At 44.0% G+C, this 24,893-nt stretch overlaps 2 protein-coding genes across 7 annotated transcripts in view; one reads left to right on the top strand and one right to left on the bottom strand.

Annotated features, from left to right (window-relative positions):
• LOC118401291 (PSME3-interacting protein-like) lies at positions 1–13,360 on the top strand. 6 transcript variants are annotated; one of them, XM_052474989.1, is made up of 9 exons: positions 1–93; positions 1,506–1,559; positions 1,738–1,871; positions 2,017–2,115; positions 5,219–5,341; positions 8,070–8,202; positions 11,689–11,762; positions 11,900–12,055; positions 12,349–12,778. In XM_052474989.1, the coding sequence occupies exons 3-9, from the start codon at positions 1,745–1,747 to the stop codon at positions 12,351–12,353; spliced, it is 717 nt and encodes a 238-aa protein (XP_052330949.1). In that variant the 5' UTR covers positions 1–93; positions 1,506–1,559; positions 1,738–1,744; the 3' UTR covers positions 12,354–12,778. The 6 variants fall into 6 exon arrangements, 4 of the variants coding, with proteins under 4 accessions (XP_052330949.1, XP_052330948.1, XP_052330947.1 ...); XR_008075477.1 differs by lacking the exon at positions 1–93 and adding an exon at positions 195–439 and having other exon boundaries at positions 11,905–12,055; positions 12,365–13,360; XR_008075476.1 differs by lacking the exon at positions 1–93 and adding an exon at positions 195–439 and having other exon boundaries at positions 11,905–12,055.
• LOC118401290 (copine-2-like) overlaps positions 13,030–24,893 on the bottom strand; it is a 36,110-nt gene continuing 24,246 nt past the window's right edge. The window contains exons 15-16 of the mRNA XM_035798669.2: positions 13,995–14,231; positions 13,030–13,546 (exon numbers count right to left, since the gene is read on the bottom strand). Of these exons, the coding sequence (XP_035654562.1) occupies positions 13,439–13,546; positions 13,995–14,231 (345 nt within the window). The 3' untranslated portion in view covers positions 13,030–13,438. The remainder of the gene's footprint in view (positions 13,547–13,994; positions 14,232–24,893) is intronic.

The following is a 24,893-nucleotide window of genomic DNA, read 5'->3' as shown; positions in this document are numbered from 1 at the left end:
CAGCTGTCTTCAAATGTAATGGGGTGACGCTGATGTCAATGCCAATGGAAGTTCTCAACATTCAACACGACACCCAGCATTCTTCTACAACCAGTAAATTACGGTCTTGTAATTTAGAATGTGTAATATGTATGTGGAAACGATATTGTTTTACAGGTAGCCTAAATGAAAATAAAGTATGTGCGTCCATTCAACCACAGCCTTCAGTTGTTTTATCAGCATACCGGTAGTTATTTTACTCTGAAAATGTATACTGCAGTTCAAATAATGGTTCGTTGGAGTTACACTATTTTAGACACTATATAAGTATGTATTATCATAGATTGCTACAATTATTCAGCCCATCGAAGATCGGATTAAACTATCGCCCTTGGTCCTTCACAAACTATAGTATGCGCGGAGCATATTTACTGTGACACGACGAGGCTCCGTGGATTAGGTAACATTAACACAGCCAGCTAGCTATGTTGTTGTTTTTGTACTAACTATTACGTTAAAACGAAATGACATAATGTAACATCATTGGTTAAGTTGAACTATTTCAATCATTTTCGAACCTCATGAGGTTTTGTTTGGACATGATCGAAGCGGTATTGCCACGATTTATCACCGTGTTTCGTGCTGGCTTTAGCTAATGGTGTTGGCACAGCGTTTTAAACTGTAGCTAGTATGTTTGGTGTCGGCTACTAGAAAGCTCTCTGTTTTTTTCTCGCTGTTTTTTTGTTATCAGTGTCTGTCAATGTGTCCCATATGTTAGCTAACATTAACGTCTTCGTGTTTCGTTTCTAATTGGTTAGCTGATCCATTCTCTTGATTTGAGCCATAATAATTATTATTAATAATAATAATTAATAATTATTGAGTGACCAGTTAGGATATAGAAAACCTAGCCATTATGTATCAATTTAGGCCTAACGGTTACTCTACCACCCACATAATTTTGATCTGCCCGGAGTACCCCTGAAGTACCCCTCCCCCCGTGTATTTTACCAGTAAACCTATGGTTTCATGACATAAGTATTCTCCAGTACCACCCCTATGGATAGGCCAAGTACCCCAGGGAACGACTTGTTTATTAGTAGGTAATGTTATACCGAGATACTTATTTGGAAACGCAAGTTACAAAAATAGAATGAGTATCAACCATAATAAAAACAACCCATACTTCAGTAATTTGTTTGATGTTGTATGATTGGTAGAAGCTAGCTAAAATATAATTTGATAGTAGACCGCTATTTAATTACACTTGCTACAAACAAATGTATTGAATCGACCACTAGAGGGAGGCATAGCCTTATCCATTGTCAACAGGCTGCAATGTTTTTACTTATTTTTTTACAAGGTTTATACTCTAACCAACCATGTAGAGTGTTGTGTGTAGAATTTTTTTTTAGACTCTTATACTCTAATTGTTAATCTGACTTCCTACATGTCTCCCTTTTCCTTTGCATTCATATGCTTTAAATTTTTCAACACATCACTCTGAGTTATTTTCTATTCAACAGATGATTTCTTGACTTGGTGTCTGTTGTCTACTTGGTTGAGTTGAGACAAATAAAGTAAGTTCTCAATCTCCACTGTATACCTCTATTTTGATGGATAAAAACGCCCACTTTGATCAATGATAAAAACTCTTTCTTAGTAAAGATTCATAACAATTTTCTTTGGTTAGTCTATTGTGGATGCTACTTGCTGCTGTTAAAGCTCAGATTTGGGCATGCACCGTTACTTTTCAAGGAGGGAGATGGCAGTGCCAGCGGCCGGGGGCGTAGACCTCAGTCGGAAATTTGTGTCAGAGACTGTGATCGAGGAGAAGAGGAAGCAAATCCAGGAGGAATGGGAAAAAGTTAGGAAGCCAGAGGACCCAGAGGGTAAGCCATCTGCCATTAACTCCTCTCTTCTGCAAAACATGCACACAGACACAAGCAATATCTTACATCATGCCTGTGCACTTGTCTCTTCTAAACATCTGCATGCCTCTTGTTTCTGTGTGTTTGTGATGTCTCCCTGATACAGAGGCTCCTGAGGAAGAGTATGATGGGCGTTCACTCTTTGAGCGGCTACAGGAGCAGAAGGACAAGAAGCAGGAGGAGTATGATGAGCAGTTTAAATTCAGTAAGGGTTCCTCTCTCGTTTCTTTGTCCTTCTCCACTTTTGTTCCTATCACATTCTGAGATGTCACATTGGCTTTCTCAGATTAAACTTGCATCTATGGAATGGGGGGATTGAGTGAATGCCAAGAGTGTGCACAGCTGTCGTAAGGGCAAGGGTGGCTACTTTGAAGAATCTAAAATATAAACTATTTGATTTGTTTAACACTTCTTTTGGTTACTACATGATTCCATATGTGTTATTTCATAGTTTTGATGTCTTAATGGCGCCGGAGGAGATGGCTGCCATTTTCACAATCCCCTAACCAATTGTGCTATTGTGTGTTTTTTTGCATTTATTTGTAACTTATTTTGTGCATAATGTTTCTGCCAACGTGTCTTATGACTGAAAAGAGCTTCTGAAAACAGCGTTTACTCACCCCGTACTGGAGGAATACTTTTTTTTTTACGAGTCGAACGGGAATGATGTACTTCAGTCGCCCAATAATGCCCATCATTCACAGAAGAAAGAGATAGCGATATCGGGGACGAAGGTCTGGGTGCCTTGTAAGGATCCGATGTTGAGCGTGTAATCTGCCTCTACCATCGGTCCTATTACCCAACGTACAATCAATGGAAATAAAATAGACAAACTACGATCAAGTAAATCCTACCAACGGGACACTACAAACTGTAATATCTCAGTGGCTGAACGCCGACTTGAATAACATGCAGCTGGCGGGTTTTATGCTTTTTCGACAGGATAGAACAGCGGCCTCTGATAAGACAAGGGGTGAAGATCTATGTATATTTGTAAACAACAGCTGGTGCACGAAATCTAAGGAATTCTCAAAGTTTTGCTCGCCTGAGGTAGAGTATCTCATGATAAGCTGTAGACCACACTATTTACCAAGAGAGTTTATATATATTCTTCGTAGCTGTATATTAACCACCACAAACCGATGCTGGCACTAAGACCGCACTCACTGAGCTGTATACAGCCATAAGCAAACAGGAAAACGCTCATCCAGGGGTGGCACTCCTAGTGGCCGGGTACTTTAATGGAGGGAAACTTAATTCAGTTTTAGCTCATTTCTACCAGCATGTTAACTGTGCAACCAGAGGGGAAAAAAACTAGGCCACCTTTACTCCACTTACAGAGACGCATACAAAGCTCTCCCTCACCCTCCATTTCGCAAATCTTACCATAATTCTATCCTCCTGATTCCTGCTTACAAGCAAAAATTAAAGCAGGACGCACCAGCGACTCGGTCAATAAGAAAGTGGTCAGATGAAGCAGATGCTAAACTACAGGACTGTTTTGCTAGAACAGATTGGAATATGTTCCGGGATTCTTCTGATGGCATTGAGGAGTACACCACATCAGTTACTGGCTTCATCAATAAGTGCCTCAATGACGTTGTCCTCACAGTGACTGTACGTACTGTTAGGTTCTAATTTTCAGAGTAAATAACTCACGAACACTAGAGAAGCTTAACCAAGTTTAATTCTTCCCAAAGGGTCGATACAGCTGTAATTCAGAAACATACATGGCTTCCACCGTGGTAGTATTCATACCCCACTTTGGGTGGAGTCTTCTCCTTATCGGTAAACATTGCATCATTATTGCTAGGCAGGGAGCTAAGTGATATGAGCCTTCAACGGTTTCTCCCCTTACCAGTACTGCCACATGTTCCCTGCACTCAGCCCCTCCCAAGCTTCATTATGGCACCCCTCGTGTCTCTTTTGTAAGTAATGTTCCTATACTTCTGAGTATAACAATGTTCCAAGTTTAATCCAGAATCCAACAGTACATACCCCAACCAGAAGCCATGGATTACAGGCAACATCCGCACAGAGCTAAAGGGTAGAGCTGCCGCTTTCAAGGAGCAGGACTCGGAAGCTTATAAGAAATCCCGCTATGCCATTGTCGGACATGGCAGGGCTTGCAAACTATTAGACTACAAAGGGAAGCACAGCCATGAGCTGCACATTGACACAAGCCTACCAGACGAGTTAAATTACTTCCATGCTCGCTTCGAGGCAAGTAACACTGAAACATGCATGAGAGCATCAGCTGTTCCGAATGACTGTGTGATCACGCTCTCCGTAGCCGATGTGAGTAAGACCCTTAAACAGATCAACATTCAGAAGGCCGCAGGGCCAGACGGATTACCAGGATGTATACTCCGAGCATGCGCTGCAGTGGAGCAGGTTGAGACCAAGTTCCTTGGTGTCCACATCACCAACAAACTAACATGGTCCAAGCACACTGAGACAGTCGTGAAGAGAGCACGACAAAACCTATTCCCCCTCAGGAGACTGAAAATATTTGGCATGGGTCCTCAGAGCCTTAAAACGTTCTACAGCTGCACCATCGAGAGCATCCTGACTGGTTGCATCGCTGCCTGGTATGGCAACTGCTCGGCCTCCGACCGGAAGGCGCTACAGAGTGGCCCAGTACATCACTGGGGCCAAGATTCCTGCCATCCAGGACCTCTGTACCATTCAGTGTCAGAGGAAAGCCCATAAAATTGTCAGACTCCAGCCACCCCAGTCTGCTGCTAAAGAAAAAGCCTTGAATGAGTAGGTGTGTCAACTTTTGACTGGTACTGTATATATAATAAACATTTATTGGAGTGGTGGAAACGATTTAGCAGCAGTGGGGCGCTGCTTCTAAATTAATATTTGAGGAATTTTTGAACACTGGTCAGAGTCTGGACCCGTTGAGGACAAAGTATTTCATGTTCTGGTTGTGTGTATATGTGCACATGTTTATATTATGAACCTGTTTATGTGAACAGATGGAACTATGTAATACATCAGAAGAGGAAAATATGATCTAGTCTTGGAAATGACTCAAACCTGCTTCCTGGCATAGCAGCTTCCCTGCTTTTCAGTTTCCCTGGTGACCAGCCTACTATTAGTAGTTACCCTTGTGGCCGAATGGGTCTTGCTCTTTAAGTAAGGCCATTTCAGGAAACTAGAAAGAGCTTCGTTTTGTATTTTCATATGGCACAACCCTTCCCCAACTCCGCTTGACTTCAGTTGAAATGATCAGAGAGTATTGTTGTATTGGTACTATAGTGCTTAGATATTTTTTCCATAGAAATGTCTTTTCACCACAGAGAACATGGTCAAAGGCCTGGATGAGGATGAGTCTCACTTCTTGGATGAGGTCTCCAGGCAACAGAGCCTGGTGGAGAAACAACGCAGAGATGAGGAGCAGCATGAGCTAAAAGAGTACAGAATATCCTTTCAGTTTCAGCTGTATACTCACTCCATCACTGTAATTCTTTATCACACACATAGAGCAAAAACAGTGTATCCATTTTCATGTCATTTATTGGTAGAACATTTTTGTCAATATGGCAACATTACAAGCCAATTCATGCTTGATCCAAAAATGTAGTCGGAGGCTTCGTATGGAAGCCAAACCCACTGGTTCCAGGTCATCTACAAGTCTATGATAGGTAAAGCCCCGCCTTATCTCAGCTCATTGGTCACCATAGCAGCACCCACCTGTAGCACGAGCTCCAGCAAGTATATCTCACTGGTCACCCCCAAAGCCAATTCCTCCTTTTGGTTGCCTCTCCTTCCAGTTCTCTGCTGCCAATGACTGTAACAAACTGCAAATATCTCTGAAGCTGGAGACTCTTACCTCCCTCACTAGGTTTAAGCACCAGCTGTCAGAGCAGCTCACAGATCACTGCACTTGTACATAGCCCATCTGTAATTAGCCCATCCAATCTACCTCATCCCATACTGTATTTATTTATTTATTTATCTTTCTCCTTTGCACCCCAGTATCTCTACTTGCACATTCATCTTCTGTACATCCTACCATTCCAGTGTTTAATTGGTATATTGTAATCACTTCGCCACCATGGCCTATTTATTACCTTACCTATCTTATCCTACCTCATTTGCACATGCTGTATATAGATTTTTCTACTGTATTTTTGATTGTATGTTTGTTTATTCCATGTGTAACTCTGTGTTGTTGTATGTGTCGAACTGCTTTGCTTAACTTAGCCAGGTCGCAGTTGCAAATGAGAACTTGTTCTCAACTAGCCTACCTGGTTAAATAAAGAAGAAATAAAAAGAATAATGGAGGCCACTGTGTTCTTGGGGACCTTCAATGCTGCAGACATTTTTTTTGTACCCTTCCCCAGAACTGTGCCTCGACACAATCCTGTCTCAGAGCTCTACAGACAATTCCTTCGACCTCACGGCTTGATTTTTGCTCTGACATGCACTGTCAACTGTGGGACCTTATATAGAGAGGTGTTGGCCTTTCCAAAAGATGTCAAATCAGTTACATTTACCACAGGTGGTTATAGGAACAGCTCAAGGATGATCAATGGAAACAGGATGCACTTGAGCTCAATTTTGAGTCTCATAGCAAAGGGTCTGAATACTTATGTGAAGGTGTTTGTTTTTTTTTTGTGTTTTTTTCAAACTAAATTTGAAAACTTGTATTGGCTTTGTAATTATGGGGTTTTGTGTGTAGATTGATGAGCAACATTTTGTATTTAATCAATTTCAGAATAAGGCTGTAACTTAACAAAATGTGGAAAAAGTCAAGGGGGTCTGAATACTGTCCAAATGCACTTTATGTGTGATCCAGCTACTCTCATACTCTCCATGTGTTTCTTTCTCCGTCACAGTTTTTTGGTGTTGAGATATTTGCTCTATAGCAGTATATGTAGGCTTGTCCTACCCCTCTACTCCCACTTTCACCTTAGTTGGGTTGATAGCCAGGAGTTGTCAGTCTGCACACTTCAGGTCAGAATGGGTGTTCAACCACCTTGTTAGTGCTCATGTTCTCAAACATGACTTACAGCACACCTCAAACACTGAAACACAGAGAACCACATTCTACATGATGAGAAACCATTAGATCAAACAATATACAGTATGGGTAAGATTATAGTTCAAAGATGCCTGCATAGACAGTGACAGACAGGTAGTGACTAGTGAGAACTTGATTTGGCCGATGATCATGATCTCCTCACAGCGAGGAGATGATTAGTCACTAAGTTGACACTGTTTCTTGTTGAAGTCGCTTTGCAATTTGATTTTTGTTGGTTTGTTCCTCAGGAAGGACACTGGTAGCATGTCATTTTGTTAAGCAAAGTATGGTCTTTTCTCTTGACTTGTAGTGATTTTAATGCATCTATTCTAAAGTGTGCTGTATGCTTTGCGTGTCCACTTAACTGATATGAATGTATGTTAATGTATGCAAAGCCACTCTCATGTTAGATATCTCAGCACTGCTCTGAGCTGTGGTCCTGTGTTGAGTCATTCTAAATTCAGCCATAGCTAATAACGTCAATGACTTGATAGCCTTCCTTTGTCTCGGTTAGGCTGTCATGTAACATGATGCAGGGGGCATGTTCAGAACATGATGCTATCATGTAAGCAAGAAGATACATGTTGCCTCTCTCTTTCCACTGACAATCAGGTTTGTCTGCAGATGGAGGAGGATGTGTTGTCGTGGCAACCAAATCCTACAGAGGGCTGGCTTGTACGCTGATGGGAGGCAGTTGAAGCGCCTACCGCTGAGAACCTCCATCAAGCCCTCTTTCGTAATATAGTCATTTGTCCTAAGATAGTTTCCCCACCAGTGTCACAGGTTTTTCTTAGCTCCAAAGTGTGTCACTTTTCCAGGGCAGTGATTGAGGCCCATAGACTAGTAAGTGCAAGGAACAGGCTGGGTTTATGAGGTCACACCTGGACTGTGGCTAGAGCTCTGTGTACCATTGTGTTTTCCTTTACTCACTCACCCAAACCTATTGGAAATTCCATTCTGACAGTCAGTGCCAGCCCAGTGGGCAGTATCCTGCTTGAGTCAAGTGAGATGTGAATTAATTGTGAGTCAGCTGGTGTCCCCATCACTCCTATCAGCAGTTTGTCACATCTAGGATCTGCACGTCTGTGTGTTCTCCATTTCCTCCTTAACTCCAGGATCTCACAGTGCTCTGAAAAAGCTGGCATCCAGTGAGAGTCGGAAGGAGCCAGAGAGGAGAGTGGGACCGAGACCAGCTGAGGTCAAGACCAGTCACCTGTCCCAGGCCCATCTGTTGGCCGGGGCAGTCAAGCGACGCAGGTGAGGCCAGGTGCCACAATACCTTTTAGACCTAGGTCACAGTTTTTACTGCATCTGAATATACTATTAGAGCAGTGGTTCCCAAACTTTTTATATTCTCATACCAGTTCAAACATTAAACCTCCAGCTGTGTACCCCCTCTAGCACCAGGGTCAGCACACTGCCTGCCACACACACACACTATATGGTACATTTATTAAACATAAGAATGAGTGTGAGTTTTTGTCACAACCTGTCTTGCAGGAAGTGACTAAGAGTGCTTATAGGACCAGGGCACAAATAATAATCAATAATTTTGCTCTTTATTTATCCATCTTGCATATAAAAAATGTTGTTCATCGAAAATTGTGAATAACTCACCACAGGTTAATGAGAAGGGTGTGCTTGAAAGGATGCACATAACTCTGCAGTATTGGGTTGTATTGGAGTCTGTCTTCAATCATTTTCCACACACAGTCTATGCCTGTATTTAGTTTTCATGCTAGTGAGGGCTGAGAATCCACTCTTAAGTAGGTACGTGGTTGCAAACGGTATTAGTGTCTTAACAGCATGATTTGCCAAGGCAGGATACTCTATCCAGAAATCTGGCAGTGGCATCTGATTTAAACAAAATTTTCACAGAACCGCTTGTTGCCGTTTCGATGAGGCTCTCTTGTTCAGATATCGGTAAGTGGACTGGAGACAGGGCATGAAAGGGGTAATGAATCCAGTTGTATGTGCCATCTTTTTTGGGAAATGAATTGCGCACCCAACTCACTCGATGCTTTGCTATATCACATTTGACATTGTCCATAAGCTTGAGTTCATTTGCACACAAAAAAATCAATCAATAATGGAAACACCTGTGTGTTTTCCTTGTTAATGCAGACAGAGAAGAGCTCCAACTTCTTAATCATAGCCACAATTTTGTACCTAACATTGACTATAGTTGCAGAGAGTCCCTGTAATCCTAGATTCAGATCATTCAGGTGAGAAAAAACATCACCCAGACAGGCCAGTCAGGTGAGAAACTCATCATCATGGTCAGAAAATAATGGTCAGTAAAGAACTTTTAAGCTCATCTCACAATTTAAAAAAAAAAGTGTCAATACTTTACCCCTTGATAACCAGCGCACTTCTGTATGTTGTAAAAGTGTTACATGGTCACTGCCCACATCATTGCATAATGCAGAAAATACAAGAGAGTTCAGTGGCCTCGCTTTAACAGTTAACCATTTTCACTGTAGTGTCCAAAACGTCTTTCAAGCTGTCAGGCATTCCTTTGGCAGCAAGAGCCTCTCGGTGGATGCTGCAGTGTACCCATGTCGGGAGCAACTGCTTGCACGAGCGTTACCACTCCACTATGTCTCCCTGTCGTGGCTTTTGCGCCATCGGTACAGATACCAATACATCTTGACCACCAAAGTCCATTTGATGTCAAATGGCTTGTATGCAAAGCAGTAATTGCTTCAAAACATCTCCTGCCATGTCACTGATGCATCGTGAAACGGTTTTGTTTGGTGGAGACATTGTCTGTATAGTTTTTTTTGGCCTTTTTCCCCAACATTGTCCCAGCCATATTTGCGGCGGCAGGAAGAATGAAGTCCTCCACAATAGTATGGGGCTTGCCTGTCCAAGCCACTCGGTAGCTCACCATGTAAGACTCTTCTAGCCCCTTCTTATTAATGGTAGCTGTTGCTTTTATTCATGTCTTACTACTCAAAAACGTCTTATTTTTCAAATTGGCATGTTTCTAAATGCCTACGCAAGAGTGAAGGTTTCATTGAGTTGTGAGATAGTACTTTTGCACATATAACACACCGTGGCTGAGGAAAGGCACTACTCCAAATATAATTGAACCCCATATCAATGTATTTCTCCTCATATTAGAGCCTCTTCGATGGTTCAACGTCCCTGTCTTTTGTTCGGTGCTTTCCTGGGTAAGGAGGCAGTAGCTCTTCGGCTGCATCAGATTCATATCTGTCAGTGTCCATGCTAGGTGTACATTTACATTTACATTTAAGTCATTTAGCAGACGCTCTTATCCAGAGCGACTTACAAATTGGAGCATTCACCTTATGACATCCAGTGGAACAGCCACTTTACAATAGTGCATCTAAATCTTTTGGGGGGGGGGGGTGAGAAGGATTACTTATCCTATCCTAGGTATTCCTTAAAGAGGTGGGGTTTCAGGTGTCTCCGGAAGGTGGTGATTGACTCCGCTGTCCTGGCGTCGTGAGGGAGTTTGTTCCACCATTGGGGGCCAGAGCAGCGAACAGTTTTGACTGGGCTGAGCGGGAACTGTACTTCCTCAGTGGTAGGGAGGCGAGCAGGCCAGAGGTGGATGAACGCAGTGCCCTTGTTTGGGTGTAGGGCCTGATCAGAGCCTGGAGGTACTGAGGTGCCGTTCCCCTCACAGCTCCGTAGGCAAGCACCATGGTCTTGTAGCGGATGCGAGCTTCAACTGGAAGCCAGTGGAGAGAGCGGAGGAGCGGGGTGACGTGAGAGAACTTGGGAAGGTTGAACACCAGACGGGCTGCGGCGTTCTGGATGAGTTGTAGGGGTTTAATGGCACAGGCAGGGAGCCCAGCCAACAGCGAGTTGCAGTAATCCAGACGGGAGATGACAAGTGCCTGGATTAGGACCTGCGCCGCTTCCTGTGTGAGGCAGGGTCGTACTCTGCGGATGTTGTAGAGCATGAACCTACAGGAACGGGCCACCGCCTTGATGTTAGTTGAGAACGACAGGGTGTTGTCCAGGATCACGCCAAGGTTCTTAGCGCTCTGGGAGGAGCAGCGCTCTGGGAGGAGCAGTGTAGTACTGCTGGTAGTAAAAGGACTACCAATATTTAATTTTTGTAATATTTTTTTTAACCTTTATTTAACTAGGCAAGTCCAGTTAAGAACAAATTCTTATTTTCAATGACGGCCTAGGAACAGTGGGTTAACTGCCTTGTTCAGGGGCAGAATGACAGATTTTTACCTTGTCCGCTCGGGTATTCGATCGTGCAACCTTTTGGTTACAAGTCCAACGCTGTAACCACTAGGCTACCTGCCGCCTCAGTAGAGTTGGTATGTGTCTCTATGGACGCGGGCCTTACTTTTTAGAGCAAACGGAATGGACAGCAGCTACGTTTGGCTACACACGGGCCGGTCGTGAAATTCCCACGAGAGTAACGGTTAATTATTTGACTACCTGTAATTGACATTGATATTTCGCTTAACACTGGATGGTTTCATTTTTATTTTTGGCAGAGAAATGAGGCGAGGGGGATGGGGGGGAAAACTCACCCAATGTGTAGCACCGTTAGAAAATATAAATAGATTTTCTTTTTACAATTTTGTGTACCCCAGACGGAATTGTGCGTACCCCAGTTTGGGAATACCTGTGTTAGAGAAGGTCACAATTATGGGGGAGTGGTGGAGTTTCATGATGACTTTCATTATGGAAAACAGTGAATTGATCTGTAGGTTTCTGTGCCTTGTCTTACCTTTCTCTCTCCTGCAGCTCATCACAGTCCTCAGACAATAGCAAGAAACAGAAGGTTGAGGAGTCTGCAGCATGGAATGGGGGCCAGACAGGTGGGCTGGAAGCATCTCGTATCACGGCTACTCATAATGTCACAACTTAATGCAGTAATAACACAAAGTCCTATGCCTCACACATTATGTGTTCACTGGTATCAGTAAGTGTGACTGACGGTGTGTTGTGCTCTCAGAGCAGGAGGCGGGCGGAGATGCGGGTAAGCAGACCTCCACAGTAAAGACGACAGGCATCCTCCACCTGCCATCGGCCGCCGTGTGTGTAGGCATCCTGCCGGGCCTGGGAGCCTATTCCGGCAGCAGTGACTCTGAGTCCAGTAGCGACAGCGAAGGTAGCGTGGACAGGAGCATCTGACCTATAAAGAGAGAGTCTGCAGATAGACACACACATTCACACAGTCTGCCAACACTTCTACTCCCGTATGAGTTACTGTTGCTCTGTCATTTTGCAGCGTTTCTATCAAGTGTTTTCCAGCCCAAAGCTGCATAGTTAGTTGTGATTTACTTTCTTCATAATCACTAAATAATTAAATGAACTTCAATGTCATTGTGGTTTTGATGTTGTGCATCCAAATATGACCCCCCCCTCCCCCCTCCCTTCCTCCCAATATGACATCTCACACAGTTTAAATCCCTGGCAGCCTAACCTGATGACATCCCCCTGCGGCTGCAAGCTGTGTGCTATTGGCCAAGGGAACAGTGACTGACAGCTTGGGATCAAGGACAGGACTGCCACATCACATTCATACCAAACCTTAGAAAACATCAAGAAAGCAAGCCTGAGCTTTGTGGGCAGTCTCAGATGCAATGTGTGTGGAAATATTTTTCCTTTTATTTTTGTGTATTTTTGAATGTGTCAGTGCAAATAATTCTGGATTTGAATGGACTTCTCTCCATTGAAATGTGTGTTTTGCTCATTGGAAGGTCGAGGCTTGGGGAGAAGAAAGCAAAGCGTTTTCTTTGTGTATTTGGTGTGAAGAGTTGAATAATGAATGAATGATAAATGGAATGGAATACAGTTTGAATAAAATGGAAGTGATTTCTGTTTGTACTCATTCACGTGAAGTCTATAACCAATAAGAATAGAATGTAGGAATAGGTTTCTCAGGGTGCTCTTTGTAGGAAGCCTTGTTGGTATTGCATACACATCTTAAGAAAATCCTCTCAATTGGATAAAGTGAAGAGTTGATTTTAACCAGGCATATCCAGGATAAGGTTGTAGTGATTGTTTCTTTTTGAAATGTTCAAGCAGAATGAATTCATTGTGTTGCCTCGACCTTATGTTTCAGTCAAGCACACAGCACAGTGACATTTCTGTATGTTTATTGACCTGAGTGGTAACGAATACATGGTGAACATTATAAAATCAATAACGTCTTCAAGGTACAGTACAAGTACAACAAATTACAATTCACTGCATAAAAGGTACAGAAAAACTTTTCATAAACAGTTTCTTTTGAAAACAGAACATTGTATAAATTTACATTCAGGGTAGAGTATCTGCATTTCTAATTTTCTCTTCAGGGGACTGCAAAGTAGTATTCTTTGACACATACTGTATTTCTCTTCCACAAAGTCTTGCTTTCAGATAAGGTTAAAAAATCAGATGAATAAATATTAAAAAACCTTTTCATGCACTTTTTCATTGTGTTTTTCTTGTAAACAGTGAATAGACATTTGCAACATGCATGATGATGAACCAAGGCCTTGGGATTTCACTCCGATGCTGTGTTGCTAGGCGACAGGTTCCTCTGTTTGAAATACTGTGTGACCTGTTGCGGCAGCTCAGCCAATACTGATTTGGCTAAAGTTTCCTTTGGAGCCTGTGAGAACAAGACAGAAAAGTAAAAGTCACATTGAGATCTCTAAATATCAATGTTTACAATAAGAATGCATTAGAGTCATCCAGTTAATGGTTTAGAAGTAAGATATGGCTCTCCATACTCTGTATGGAAAAAATTTCTCATTTTCAGCAGATGGACTGAAGCTAGGATGTGCTCTCTCCTACTGTTGAGAAAGTCACATGGCCTACAGATCACCCACTCCCAAGGCTGTTTACACTCACAAAGTCAAACCATATCAGGATGTGTCATCTCTAATATGTCCTGCAACAACAACCTGTCGTTATATCTGAGTATAGTGCAACAGGTTGACATCATAACGTTAAACAGTCAACCACAATGTATTTTAGACTACAGGGGAATAAAAACAAGACTCATTTATACACCACTTTTGTTTCCCCTAAGTGTATTAAACATATGAGACACTCACATTTCGGAAGTCCCTGAAGGGAACAAACTGCACGATGTCTCTGACTGCTTCCTCTCCTGTGTAAGAGCGTAACACGCTGCTGTCCCCATCCAGGAACTCCATGGCAGCAAAGTCTGCATTGCCCACTCCAATAATGATGATTGACATGGGGAGCTTGGCTGCCTGAACAATGGCGTGGCGGGTCTCATCCATGTCACTGATCACCCCATCTGTGATGATCAGCAGAGTGAAGTATTGCTGCAGGGGGAGAAAGAAAAAGAGAGAGAAGAAGAGAGATGGGGGAGGGCGGAAGGGGAGAGAGAACGGGGATTAAGCTTTGGGGATGATGTGAAGGAGACTTGAAGGGAATATAATCATGTTGGGACAGAGCAGAAAAGACTGGACAAATTGTTCAAACAGAAATTACGTTTAGCCACAATCTATTCAACTGTTCGGTTTAGACACATGGATTACTGTGTAGGTATGATGGCTACCACCACACCTCGGAGGTGTCACTGGAATAAATTCAAATGAATGCAATTAATGTCCAAGCTGTGTCCTCACTGTGAACTTGCACAGTGCTCAGTAGACACACATTTCTTTCATTGCTTTTTATGCACATTAACTCCAAACACCCTAGAACAGCACAGTCAGATTAGTGATGATTGCATTACATTGCGGAGATATTGTTGTACATGTGAAGATGAGAAGGAGAAAGAAGGAGCTCCAATACTATCCCATTCCACTCCTGCAAAAGAGGAGGGTGGGGGAAGAAGGATTTATATAGTCACACAATCCCCATCTCCTGTTCTTTCTGCTGCAGTTTGCTGATTGTCATATTTAGAATGGAGATTTACATTTGCTCAGTGTTGCATCATGATGAAATCTTCCTCCAGCTGTAAGGCTGGTTAGAGAGCAGACAGCAGCATATTCACACTGAACGATCTCACGCATGACCAGGAGAATTAACTGACTGGAGCCCAAGAAAGACCCAGTCCCATATGTACAAATGTCAAAAGGCTGTACTGGTCTTAAGGAATCCAATGATTTCTTAATCATACTCTGGTAAGCAGAACACAAGCAGTAAAATCATGTCTGTGTGTGATGGTCAACGGTGTGAGTCAGTGTAAAGCAATGGTCTGTTGAGCTTCATTCAGTCCTGTGGGTTTATTATGGCCAGGTCCAAACCATGAAGGTCGGAGAGAGCAGCACTTGTACAGGATGAGAGGGTCTCGAGCTGACTCTCTGAACACAGGAAACAGCCACTGACACACAGACCCTCAGCAGTTCCCACGTTCCATACTCACACAGAGAACTTGTATCTATGTAGAGTACTTCAAACATGCCTTGCATAACAAAAACTAAAATAAACACAATTTTACCCCCCTCCCTAAATGGCGTCTCTCTCTTTCTTCCAACCCACTGCTTCTTTCTGTTCTCGAAAGGAAACATAGCAATCTGACACATCAAATAGCCTCCCTTCCAGTCCTGGTAATCATCAAAATGGGAGGGCTAGACCTATGTTAATAAAATACCCTGTTTTTTGTCCATCTCTGGCCATGCAAATTCATTTGTCAGTGTAACAGACCACACAAACATATCCCTCTCTGTGAAAAAAAGCTCTATTACTGCTTGGTAATAAGTGCTTTACATGTGGAATACAGACATTGAGACATAAAGTGTGGAATACACACATTCGGAGACCATGATTAACTCTCCTGGCCTTCTGGCATGGTTGATGTGATGCTGTGACGTCAAGCTCTGCGGGCCAATGTGTCACAGTTCCCCACCATCCTCACACTTATCAAGGGCACTGGGCAAAGAAGAGAAGGGGGGCTGACTTATTTTCACATTGCAAACACACAGAAGCTCACACACACTAAGTTCATACAGAAGCACATGCATGTGTGCTCACAAATGCAAACGCACACATTCACTCTCAATCGCACTAAACATGCACAAACAGGGTTGGGGAGGAACGGATTGCATGTAATCAATCACATGTGGAACACCTCCGGTGCCGACAGAGATGGCCACCTTGCTTCGCATTCCTAGGAAACTATGCAGTATTTTGTTTGTGTTATTTCTTACATTGGTACCCCAGAAAATCTTAGGTTTTATTACATACAGTCGGGAGGAACTATTGGATATAAGAGCAACGTCAACTCACCAACATTACGACCAGGAATACGACTTTCCCGAAGCGGATCCTCTGTTTGGTCCACGACCCAGGACAATGGATCGGATCCCAGCTGGCGACCCAAAACAACGGTGCTGCAGAAGGGGCAGACAGAGCGGTCTTCTGGTCAGGCTCCGTAGATGGGCACATCGCTCACCACTCCCGAGTATACTACTCGCCAATGTCCAGTCTCTTGACAACAAGGTAGACGAAATCCGAGAAAGAGTTGCCTTCCAGAGAGACATCAGAGATTGTAATGTTCTTTGTTTCACGGAAACATGGCTCACTCGAGACACGGTATCTGAGTCGGTACAGCCAGCTGTTTTCTTCACGCATCGCGCCGACAGAAACAAGCATCTCTCTGGTAAGAAGAAGGGCGGGGGTGTATGCCTTATGATTAACGAGAAGTGTTGTGATCATAACAACATACAGGAAATCAAGGCCTTTTGTTCACCTGACTTAGAATTCCTCACAATCAAATGCCGACCGCATTATCTACCAAGAGAGTTCTCTTCGATCATAATCACAGTTGTGTATATTCCCACCCAAGCAGACACATCGACGGGCTTGAAAGAACTTCATTCGACTCTAGGTAAACTGGAAACCACATATCCTGGGGCTGCATTTATTGTAGCTGGGGATTTTAACAAGGCTAATCTGAAAACAAGGCTCCCCAAATTCTATCAGCATATTGATTGTGCTACCAGGGCTGGCAAAACCCTAGATCATTTTTATTCTAACTTCCGAGACGCATATAAGGCCCTCCCCCGCCATCCCTTCGGGAAAAGCTGACCACGACTCCATTTTGTTGCTTCCAGCCTATAGACAGAAACTAAAACAGGAAGCACCCGCGCTCAGGTCTGTTCAACGCTGGTCCGACCAATTGGATTCCATGCTTCAAGATTGCTTCGATCACGTGGACAGGGATATGTTCCGCATAACGTCGAACAACAACATTGACGAATACGCTGATTCGGTGAGCGAGTTTACTAGCAAGTGCATATTAGCAAGTGCAACGGTGATGTTGTACCCACAGAGTCTATTAAAACATTCCCCAACCAGAAACCGTGGATTGATGGCAGCATTCGCACAAAACTGAAAGCACGAACCACTGTTTTTCATTAGGATAAGGTGACCAGAAACATGACCGAATACAAACAGTGTAGCTACTCCCTCCACAAGGCAATCAAACAAGCTAAGAGCCAGTATAGAGACAAAGATGAGTCGCAATTCAACGGCTCAGACATGAGCGGTCAGGGTCTACAGTCAATCACGGACTACAAAAGAAAAACCAGCCCCGTCGCGGACCAGGATGTCTTGTCTCCCAGACAGACTAAACAACTTTTTCGCTCGCTTTGAGGACAATACAGTGCCACTGACACGGCCCGCTACCAAAACCTGCAGGCTCTCCTTCACTGTAGCCAACATGAGTAAAACATTTAAACATGTTAACCCTCGCAAGGTTGCAGGTCCAGACGGAATCACCGGCCGCGTCCTCAGAGCATGCGCAGACCAGCTGACTGGTGTGTTTACAGACATATTCAATCAATCCTTATCCCAGTCTGCTGTTCCCACATGCTTCAAGAGGGCCACCATTGTTCCTGTTCCCAAGAAAGCTAAGGTAACTGAGCTAAATGACTACCGCCCTGTAGCGCTCACTTCCGTCATCCTGAAGTGCTTTGAGAGACTAGTCAAGGACCATATCACCTCCAACCTACCTGACACCCTACACCCACTCCAATTTGCTTACCGCCCCAATAGGTCCACAGATGACGCAATCGCCATCACACTGCACACTGCCCTAACCCATCTGGACAAGAGGAATGGGCGGACCTATGTAAGAATGCTGTTCATCGATTACAGCTCAGCATTTAACACCATAGTACCCTCCAAACTCGTCATTAACCTCGAGACCCTGGGTCGACCATGCCCTGTGCAACTGGGTCCTGGACTTCCTGACGGGCCGCCCCCAGGTGGTTTGGGTAGGTAACAACATCTCCACCCCGCTGATCCTCAACACTGGGTCCCCACAAGGATGCGTTCTCAGCCCTCTCCTGTACTCCCAGTTCACCCACGGCTGCATGGCCATGCATGCCTCCAACTCAATCACCAAGTTTGCAGACGGCACTACAGTGGTAGGCTTGATTACCAACAATGACGAGACGGCCTACAGGGAGGAGGTGAGGGCCCTCGGAGTGTGGTGTCAGGAAAATAACCTTACACTCAATGTCAACAAAACAAAGGAGATGATCGTGGACTTCAGGAAACAGCAGAGGGAGCAGCCCCCTATCTACATTGATGTGACAGTAGTGGAGCGGGTGGAATTTTTTAAGTTCCTCGGCGTACACCTCACGGACAAACTGAAATTGTGAATAATATATATATATAATAATATATATGCCATTTAGCTGACGCTTTTATCCAAAGCGACTTACAGTCATGTGTGCATACATTCTACGTATGGGTGGTCCCGGGAATCGAACCCACTACCCTGGCGTTACAAGCGCCATGCTCTACCAACTGAGCCACAGAAGGACCACTAGTGAACCCACACAGACAGCGTGGTGAACAAGGCGCAGCAGCGCCTCTTCAACCTCAGGAGGCTGAAGAAATTTGGCTTTTCACCAAAAACACAGATGCACAATCGAGAGAACATCCTGTCATCCTGTATCACCACCTGGTACAGCAGCTCCTCCGCCCATAACCGGAAGGCTCTCCAGAGGGTAGTGAGGTCTGCACAATGCATCACCGGGTGCAAACTACCTGCCCTCCAGGACACCTACACCACCCGATGTCACAGGAAGGCCAAGGACAACAACCACCTGAGCCACTGCCTGTTCACCCCGCTATCATCCAGAAGGTGAGGTCAGTACAGGTGCATCAAAGCTGGGACCGAGAGACTGAAAAACAGCTTCTATCTCAAGGCCATCAGACTGTTAAACAGCCATCCCTAACATTGAGTGGCTGCTGCCAACATACTGACTCAACTCTAGCCACTTTAATAATGGAACAATTGATGTAATCAATTTATCACTAGCCACTTTATATAATGCTTATATACCCTACATTGCACATCTCATATGTATATACTGTATGCTAAACCATCTACTGCATCTTGCCATCTTGATGTAATGTATCACTAGCGACTTTTAACAATGCCACTTTATATAATGTTTTCATACACTACATTACTCTTCTCATATGTATATACTGTACTGTATACTATCTACTGCATCTTACCTTGCCATCACGCATTCATATATTTTTATGTTCATATTCGTATTCATTCCTTTACACTTGTGTGTATAAGGTAGTTGTTGTGAAATTGTTAGGTTATATTACTTGTTAAATATTACTGCATGGTCGGAACGAGAAGCACAAGCATTTCGCTACACTCACATTAACATCTGCTAACCATGTGGATGTGACAAATACATTTGATTTGATGTAACTGATTACAAAAAACCTGGTAGCTGTAATCCATTACGTTATAAGATAAAATACTGCAATCAGATTACAGATACTATCGGAATACTTTTAAACGCAAGTCTGACATTGCTTCTTCTGATATTTCTTAATATCTTTCTTTTAACTTTTTAGATTATGTGTGTATTTATTTGTATTGCTAGATATAAATGCACTGTTGGAGCTGGAAACACAAGTATTTCACTGCACCTGCGATAACATCTGCAAATTTGTGTACGCAACCAATAAACTTGAATTAGATTTTGGACAGCCAGTGAAAAATGAGCTCTTGCAACAGCTGTGTGCAGATCCCAGCCAATGGAATAACAGTTTGAGGGAGTTCCTCCCTTGTAAACTCCTCTGTGGTATTGTGCTCCACACATACTGTGGAAACAAGTTTAATTTAAGAAGACCCATGAGTAGAGCTTTTATTGCTCAATCTATTTCATGCTGATTTAAAAAATAATTCAAAGGCCTAATGGAACCATCAGCGGTGGCCCACCCGTTAGGGCATTAGGGGTGGTACCCCACCCGTTAGGGCGTTAGGGGTGGTACCCCACCCGTTAGGGCGTTAGGGGTGGTACCCCACCCGTTAGGGCGTTAGGGGTGGTACCCCACCCGTTAGGGCGTTAGGGGTGGTACCCCACCCGTAAGGGCGTTAGGGGTGGTACCCCACCCGTTAGGGCGTTAGGGGTGGTACCCCACCCGTAAGGGCGTTAGGGGTGGTACCCCACCCGTTAGGGCGTTAGGGGTGGTACCCCACCCGTTAGGGCGTTAGGGGTGGTACCCCACCCGTTAGGGCGTTAGGGGTGGTACCCCACCCGTTAGGGCGTTAGGGGTGGTACCCCACCCGTTAGGGCGTTAGGGGTGGTACCCCACCCGTTAGGGCGTTAGGGGTGGTACCCCACCCGTTAGGGCGTTAGGGGTGGTACCCCACCCGTAAGGGCGTTAGGGGTGGTACCCCACCCGTAAGGGCGTTAGGGGTGGTACCCCACCCGTTAGGGCGTTAGGGGTGGTACCCCACCCGTTAGGGCGTTAGGGGTGGTACCCCACCCGTTAGGGCGTTAGGGGTGGTACCCCACCCGTTAGGGCGTTAGGGGTGGTACCCCACCCGTTAGGGCGTTAGGGGTGGTACCCCACCCGTAAGGGCGTTAGGGGTGGTACCCCACCCGTTAGGGCGTTAGGGGTGGTACCCCACCCGTAAGGGCGTTAGGGGTGGTACCCCACCCGTTAGGGCGTTAGGGGTGGTACCCCACCCGTAAGGGCGTTAGGGGTGGTACCCCACCCGTTAGGGCGTTAGGGGTGGTACCCCACCCGTAAGGGCGTTAGGGGTGGTACCCCACCCGTTAGGGCGTTAGGGGTGGTACCCCACCCGTAAGGGCGTTAGGGGTGGTACCCCACCCGTTAGGGCATTAGGGGTGGTACCCCACCCGTTAGGGCGTTAGGGGTGGTACCCCACCCGTTAAGGCGTTAGGGGTGGTACCCCACCCGTTAGGGCGTTAGGGGTGGTACCCCACCCGTTAGGGCGTTAGGGGTGGTACCCCACCCGTTAGGGCGTTAGGGGTGGCACCCCACTTGTGATTGTTCCCAATCTTTGGTCTTTTTTTGTATTTAAAAAGATTATATAATTCATGGATTATGTTTTAAATGCTCATAAAAGTGCAGTAAAAGTGTACATTTTCCTGTTAAAAAAATATATTGTTCAAAACAAGCCGTTCAGTTACTTAATACTCTGTGCCTCAGTCACTGGCAGCTCCATGGACCGACAGGCAATGCGAACATTGCTTGGATTGCTTTACAAAGTAAATGGACAGTGCTGGGGCGCTCAAATGTGCATTCAGTCAGAACTTCTGGGTATTCTTTAGTCCCCTCCTCCCAATGAGTCTCTCCTACCCCCCTTTAAGATTTAGATGCACTATTGTAAAGTGACTGTTCCAGTGGATGTCATGAGGTGAATGCACCAATTTGTAAGTCGCTCTGGATAAGAGCGTCTGCTAAATGACTTAAATGTAAATGTAAATGTGGTGACCTGTCATTCAGGTTTCGAGCCCTACCTGTTTAGCATTTATTTATTTGTAATAATTGGCCTATTTTGCATTTTATTTTGGCATTCATTTGTGTTACATAGCAGTTTTCAAACAATGTAAAACATTTTTTATCCTTCTTGAGTTAATAAAGCTGCATACAAACATGGTCTCTTGAGTAAAATGCAGCTGTTTCAGCCTAGAACAGTGCTTTCAGTAGTGGAGGGGCAGCCAGCAAAACACAGCGCTTAGACATTGGTAATTTTCTCTAGTTGCGCCGTGATTGTCTCAGTGTTCTGTCACTCATGGGGACACTACGTCGCCACAGAATCTTCAAGTAGAGCTAGGCAGTTCAAGCCCCCTTGGGTGCAGCCACAGATTTACATTAGAAGCGCCCATCCAGGAAGGCTCAAGGTCATTGGCCACAGATAAAATGACATCAAATCATTCTATATCTACCATAGATTTGATTGGACTGATAATGTCAACATCATACTTTCAAAATCTTAGCTAGCTAGCCATGAATCATGTTGACAATCTACTGGCAAATCCTTTTCAGTCCTTGTCATATGAAGAGAAACTGTAGATAAAACGTATCGGTGCTCATTGGCTATTGGACATAAACATTATACAACAAGTCGGGAATTCAAGTCTGGGTTTAAGGATTTAAAACGTCTGTGTGAAAGGGTCACTTTTCCAAGCTTAAATGGATAAACATCCTCGCGTAACACCATGGGCCAGAAAAGGTTGAATACAGTGGCTATGCTGTTAATCCAGCATGACTCATGCTGAGTTCAAAACAACTGGAAACTCAGAAATTAGACATTTCCGACTTCAGTGCGTTCAAGACTGGGAAAATACGTTTTGAATGGTCATCCAACTCGGAATTCCAAGTCAGGAACTCGGGTCTCTTCTAGAGCTTCAACTTTCCAACCTGAGGATCCCTGACATCATGATTCAACCTGTTTTTTTTCCAGAGTTCCCAGTTGTCTTGAAATAACCATAAATCCAGAGAATGCCAGATTTTGATAACAATGTTTGATGTCAAAGTTTGCCCACAAGAAGGACCACTGCACCACCGTTCTGTTCGAGTGAGCGAAGCACAACAACAAGGAGTCTAAAAATAGGTCTCTGTCTTGTATGCTCCTGCATAAATGATGTAATATTCCATGGAGATACACTACATGACCAAAAGTATGTGGACACCTGCTCGTCGAACATCTCATTCCAAAATCATGGGATTAAATATGGAGTTGGTCCCCTCTTTGCTGCTATAACAGCATCCACTCTTCTGGGAAGGCTATCCACTAGATGTTGGACCATTTCTGCGGGGACTTGCTTCCATTCAGCCACAAGAGCATTAGTGAGGTTGGGCACTGATGTTGGGCGATAAGGCACACCGATCTCGACAAACCATTTCTGTATGGACCTCGCTTTGTGCACAGGGGTATTGTCATGCTGAAACAGGAAAGGGCATTCCCCAAACTATTTCCCCAAAGTTGGAAACACAGAATAGTCTAGAATGTCATTTCATGCTGTAGTGTTAATATTTCCCTTCACTGGAACTAAGGGGCCTAGCCCAAACCATGGAAAACAGCCCCAGACCATTATTCCTCCACCACCAAACTTTACAGTTGCCACTATGCATTGGGGCAGGTAGTGTTCTCCTGGCATCCGCCAAACCCAGATTTGTCTGTCGGACTGCCAGATGGTGAAGCGTGATTCATCCCTCCAGATAACGCGTTTCCACTGCTCCAGAGTCCAATGATGGTGAGCTTTACATGCATGCCAGGGTGGATTGCAGAGGTCTTGAAAAAGAAGGGTCAACACTGCAAATATTGACTCTGCATCTTCATGTAATTGTCAATAGAAGCCTTTGACATTTATGAAATGCTTGTAATTATACTTCAGTATTCCATAGTAACATCTGGCAAAAATATCTAAAGACACTGAAGCAGCAAACTTTGTGGAAATTAATATTTGTGTCATTCTCAAAACCTTTGGCCATAACTGTACAGGGAGAATACTATAACAACTGCCCATGTTCTGTATTATGTCACTGTCCATTTCAAAAGTGCTGAACAAAAGCTTGCTAGGTCATGACTTAATTCAAAATTACGGCTTGCCTCTTATCCACTCACCATTCTATTATGCTATAGTTTGTACATCTCAGTTGTTATATTGCTTATATAGGTATATCTCATTAGTAACTTATTAATAATTTTAGGCAATGTTGGAATGATGCATTTCTTTGTTTTGCTTACTTTGTGTATTATAATTAGCTCATTGCTTTTCTCCACAACAAGGGGATACTATAATGTTGTTGGGTCCGTAACCATGTTTCCCAGTGAAAGTCCAGTTATTGACCCATAGAATTCCAGATTATATTGCGAAGGTTGTTTTGTCTTTTAGACCACATAGGCCTAATAAAATACTCCATATGGTAAGCTAACCACATCTCTCTCTCTCGCTCGCTCTCTTTCTCTGGTGACTTAAAGAAGGGTAAAGTGAAGGCCTCAACATCTGCTGAATTTATTTAAACTAACACCTATTTAAATTCCGTCTGTGTCCATTTTGAAAGTGCTGAATGAAGACCTACCTTATTGCAGCTTGTTTGCTTGCACTTGCTTATACTTACAGCTAAGTGTTAATGATATAAGAATAAACATTATGAATTTACTGAACATAAATGTAAAAAGGTTTGTGTACGATTCAAAAGTCTAAACTCATGTCGGCATTAGTTATTGTTGAAGGAGTCAAGGAGTCAGTAGAAACCAAATTTATTTAAAGTCAGCCATGTCAACTATGGTTTTTAAAGAGGCAGTAAATGAGGCTGAATTAACGTTTTTGCTGCAGAGGAGGCTCCGTTGATAACCAGGTGTAGCAGTGATAAGGATTTTCTCCATGGTGCTGAAGGAAAGCTCTGCTGTCAGAACAGCTTTATGTAGACCCTAACAGTTTGTGGGCACCGTTTGTCACTGTTATAGTGCAATTAATGTATTGCTTAGTGTTGTGTAGTGTAGTGGCTTTGCTGGCATGCATCTAAGAAAAACGGTTGAGGTCCCCCCCCAAGATTTACATGCTAAAATCCCCACTGCTGGCGCCAGACAGCTTACCTCATGTGAGACTAAATCTGCTCTATCAGGTACCGATGGCGCTAAAGCAAGAAGCTAATTGTAATTAACATGTAAATCAATAATCATAACAGTCATGGGAGCCTGGGACCTGATAAACCGGACAACTACACCCAAC

Source organism: Oncorhynchus keta, chromosome 22, assembly GCF_023373465.1.
Source record: "Oncorhynchus keta strain PuntledgeMale-10-30-2019 chromosome 22, Oket_V2, whole genome shotgun sequence".
Classification (NCBI taxonomy): domain Eukaryota; kingdom Metazoa; phylum Chordata; class Actinopteri; order Salmoniformes; family Salmonidae; genus Oncorhynchus; species Oncorhynchus keta.
The sequence above is the reverse complement of the archived record's forward strand: the minus strand, read 5'-3'. Positions and strand labels throughout refer to the sequence as shown.

Coding starts and splice junctions, on each gene's coding strand:
- LOC118401291 (XM_052474989.1), top strand. CDS start 1,745: ATGGCAGTGCCAGCGGCCGGGGGCGTAGACCTCAGTCGGAAATTTGTG. Junction 5,342..8,069: donor TGAGCTAAAAGAGTACAGAA/TATCCTTTCAGT, acceptor CAGGATCTCACA/GTGCTCTGAAAAAGCTGGCA. Junction 8,203..11,688: donor GGGGCAGTCAAGCGACGCAG/GTGAGGCCAGGT, acceptor TCTCTCCTGCAG/CTCATCACAGTCCTCAGACA.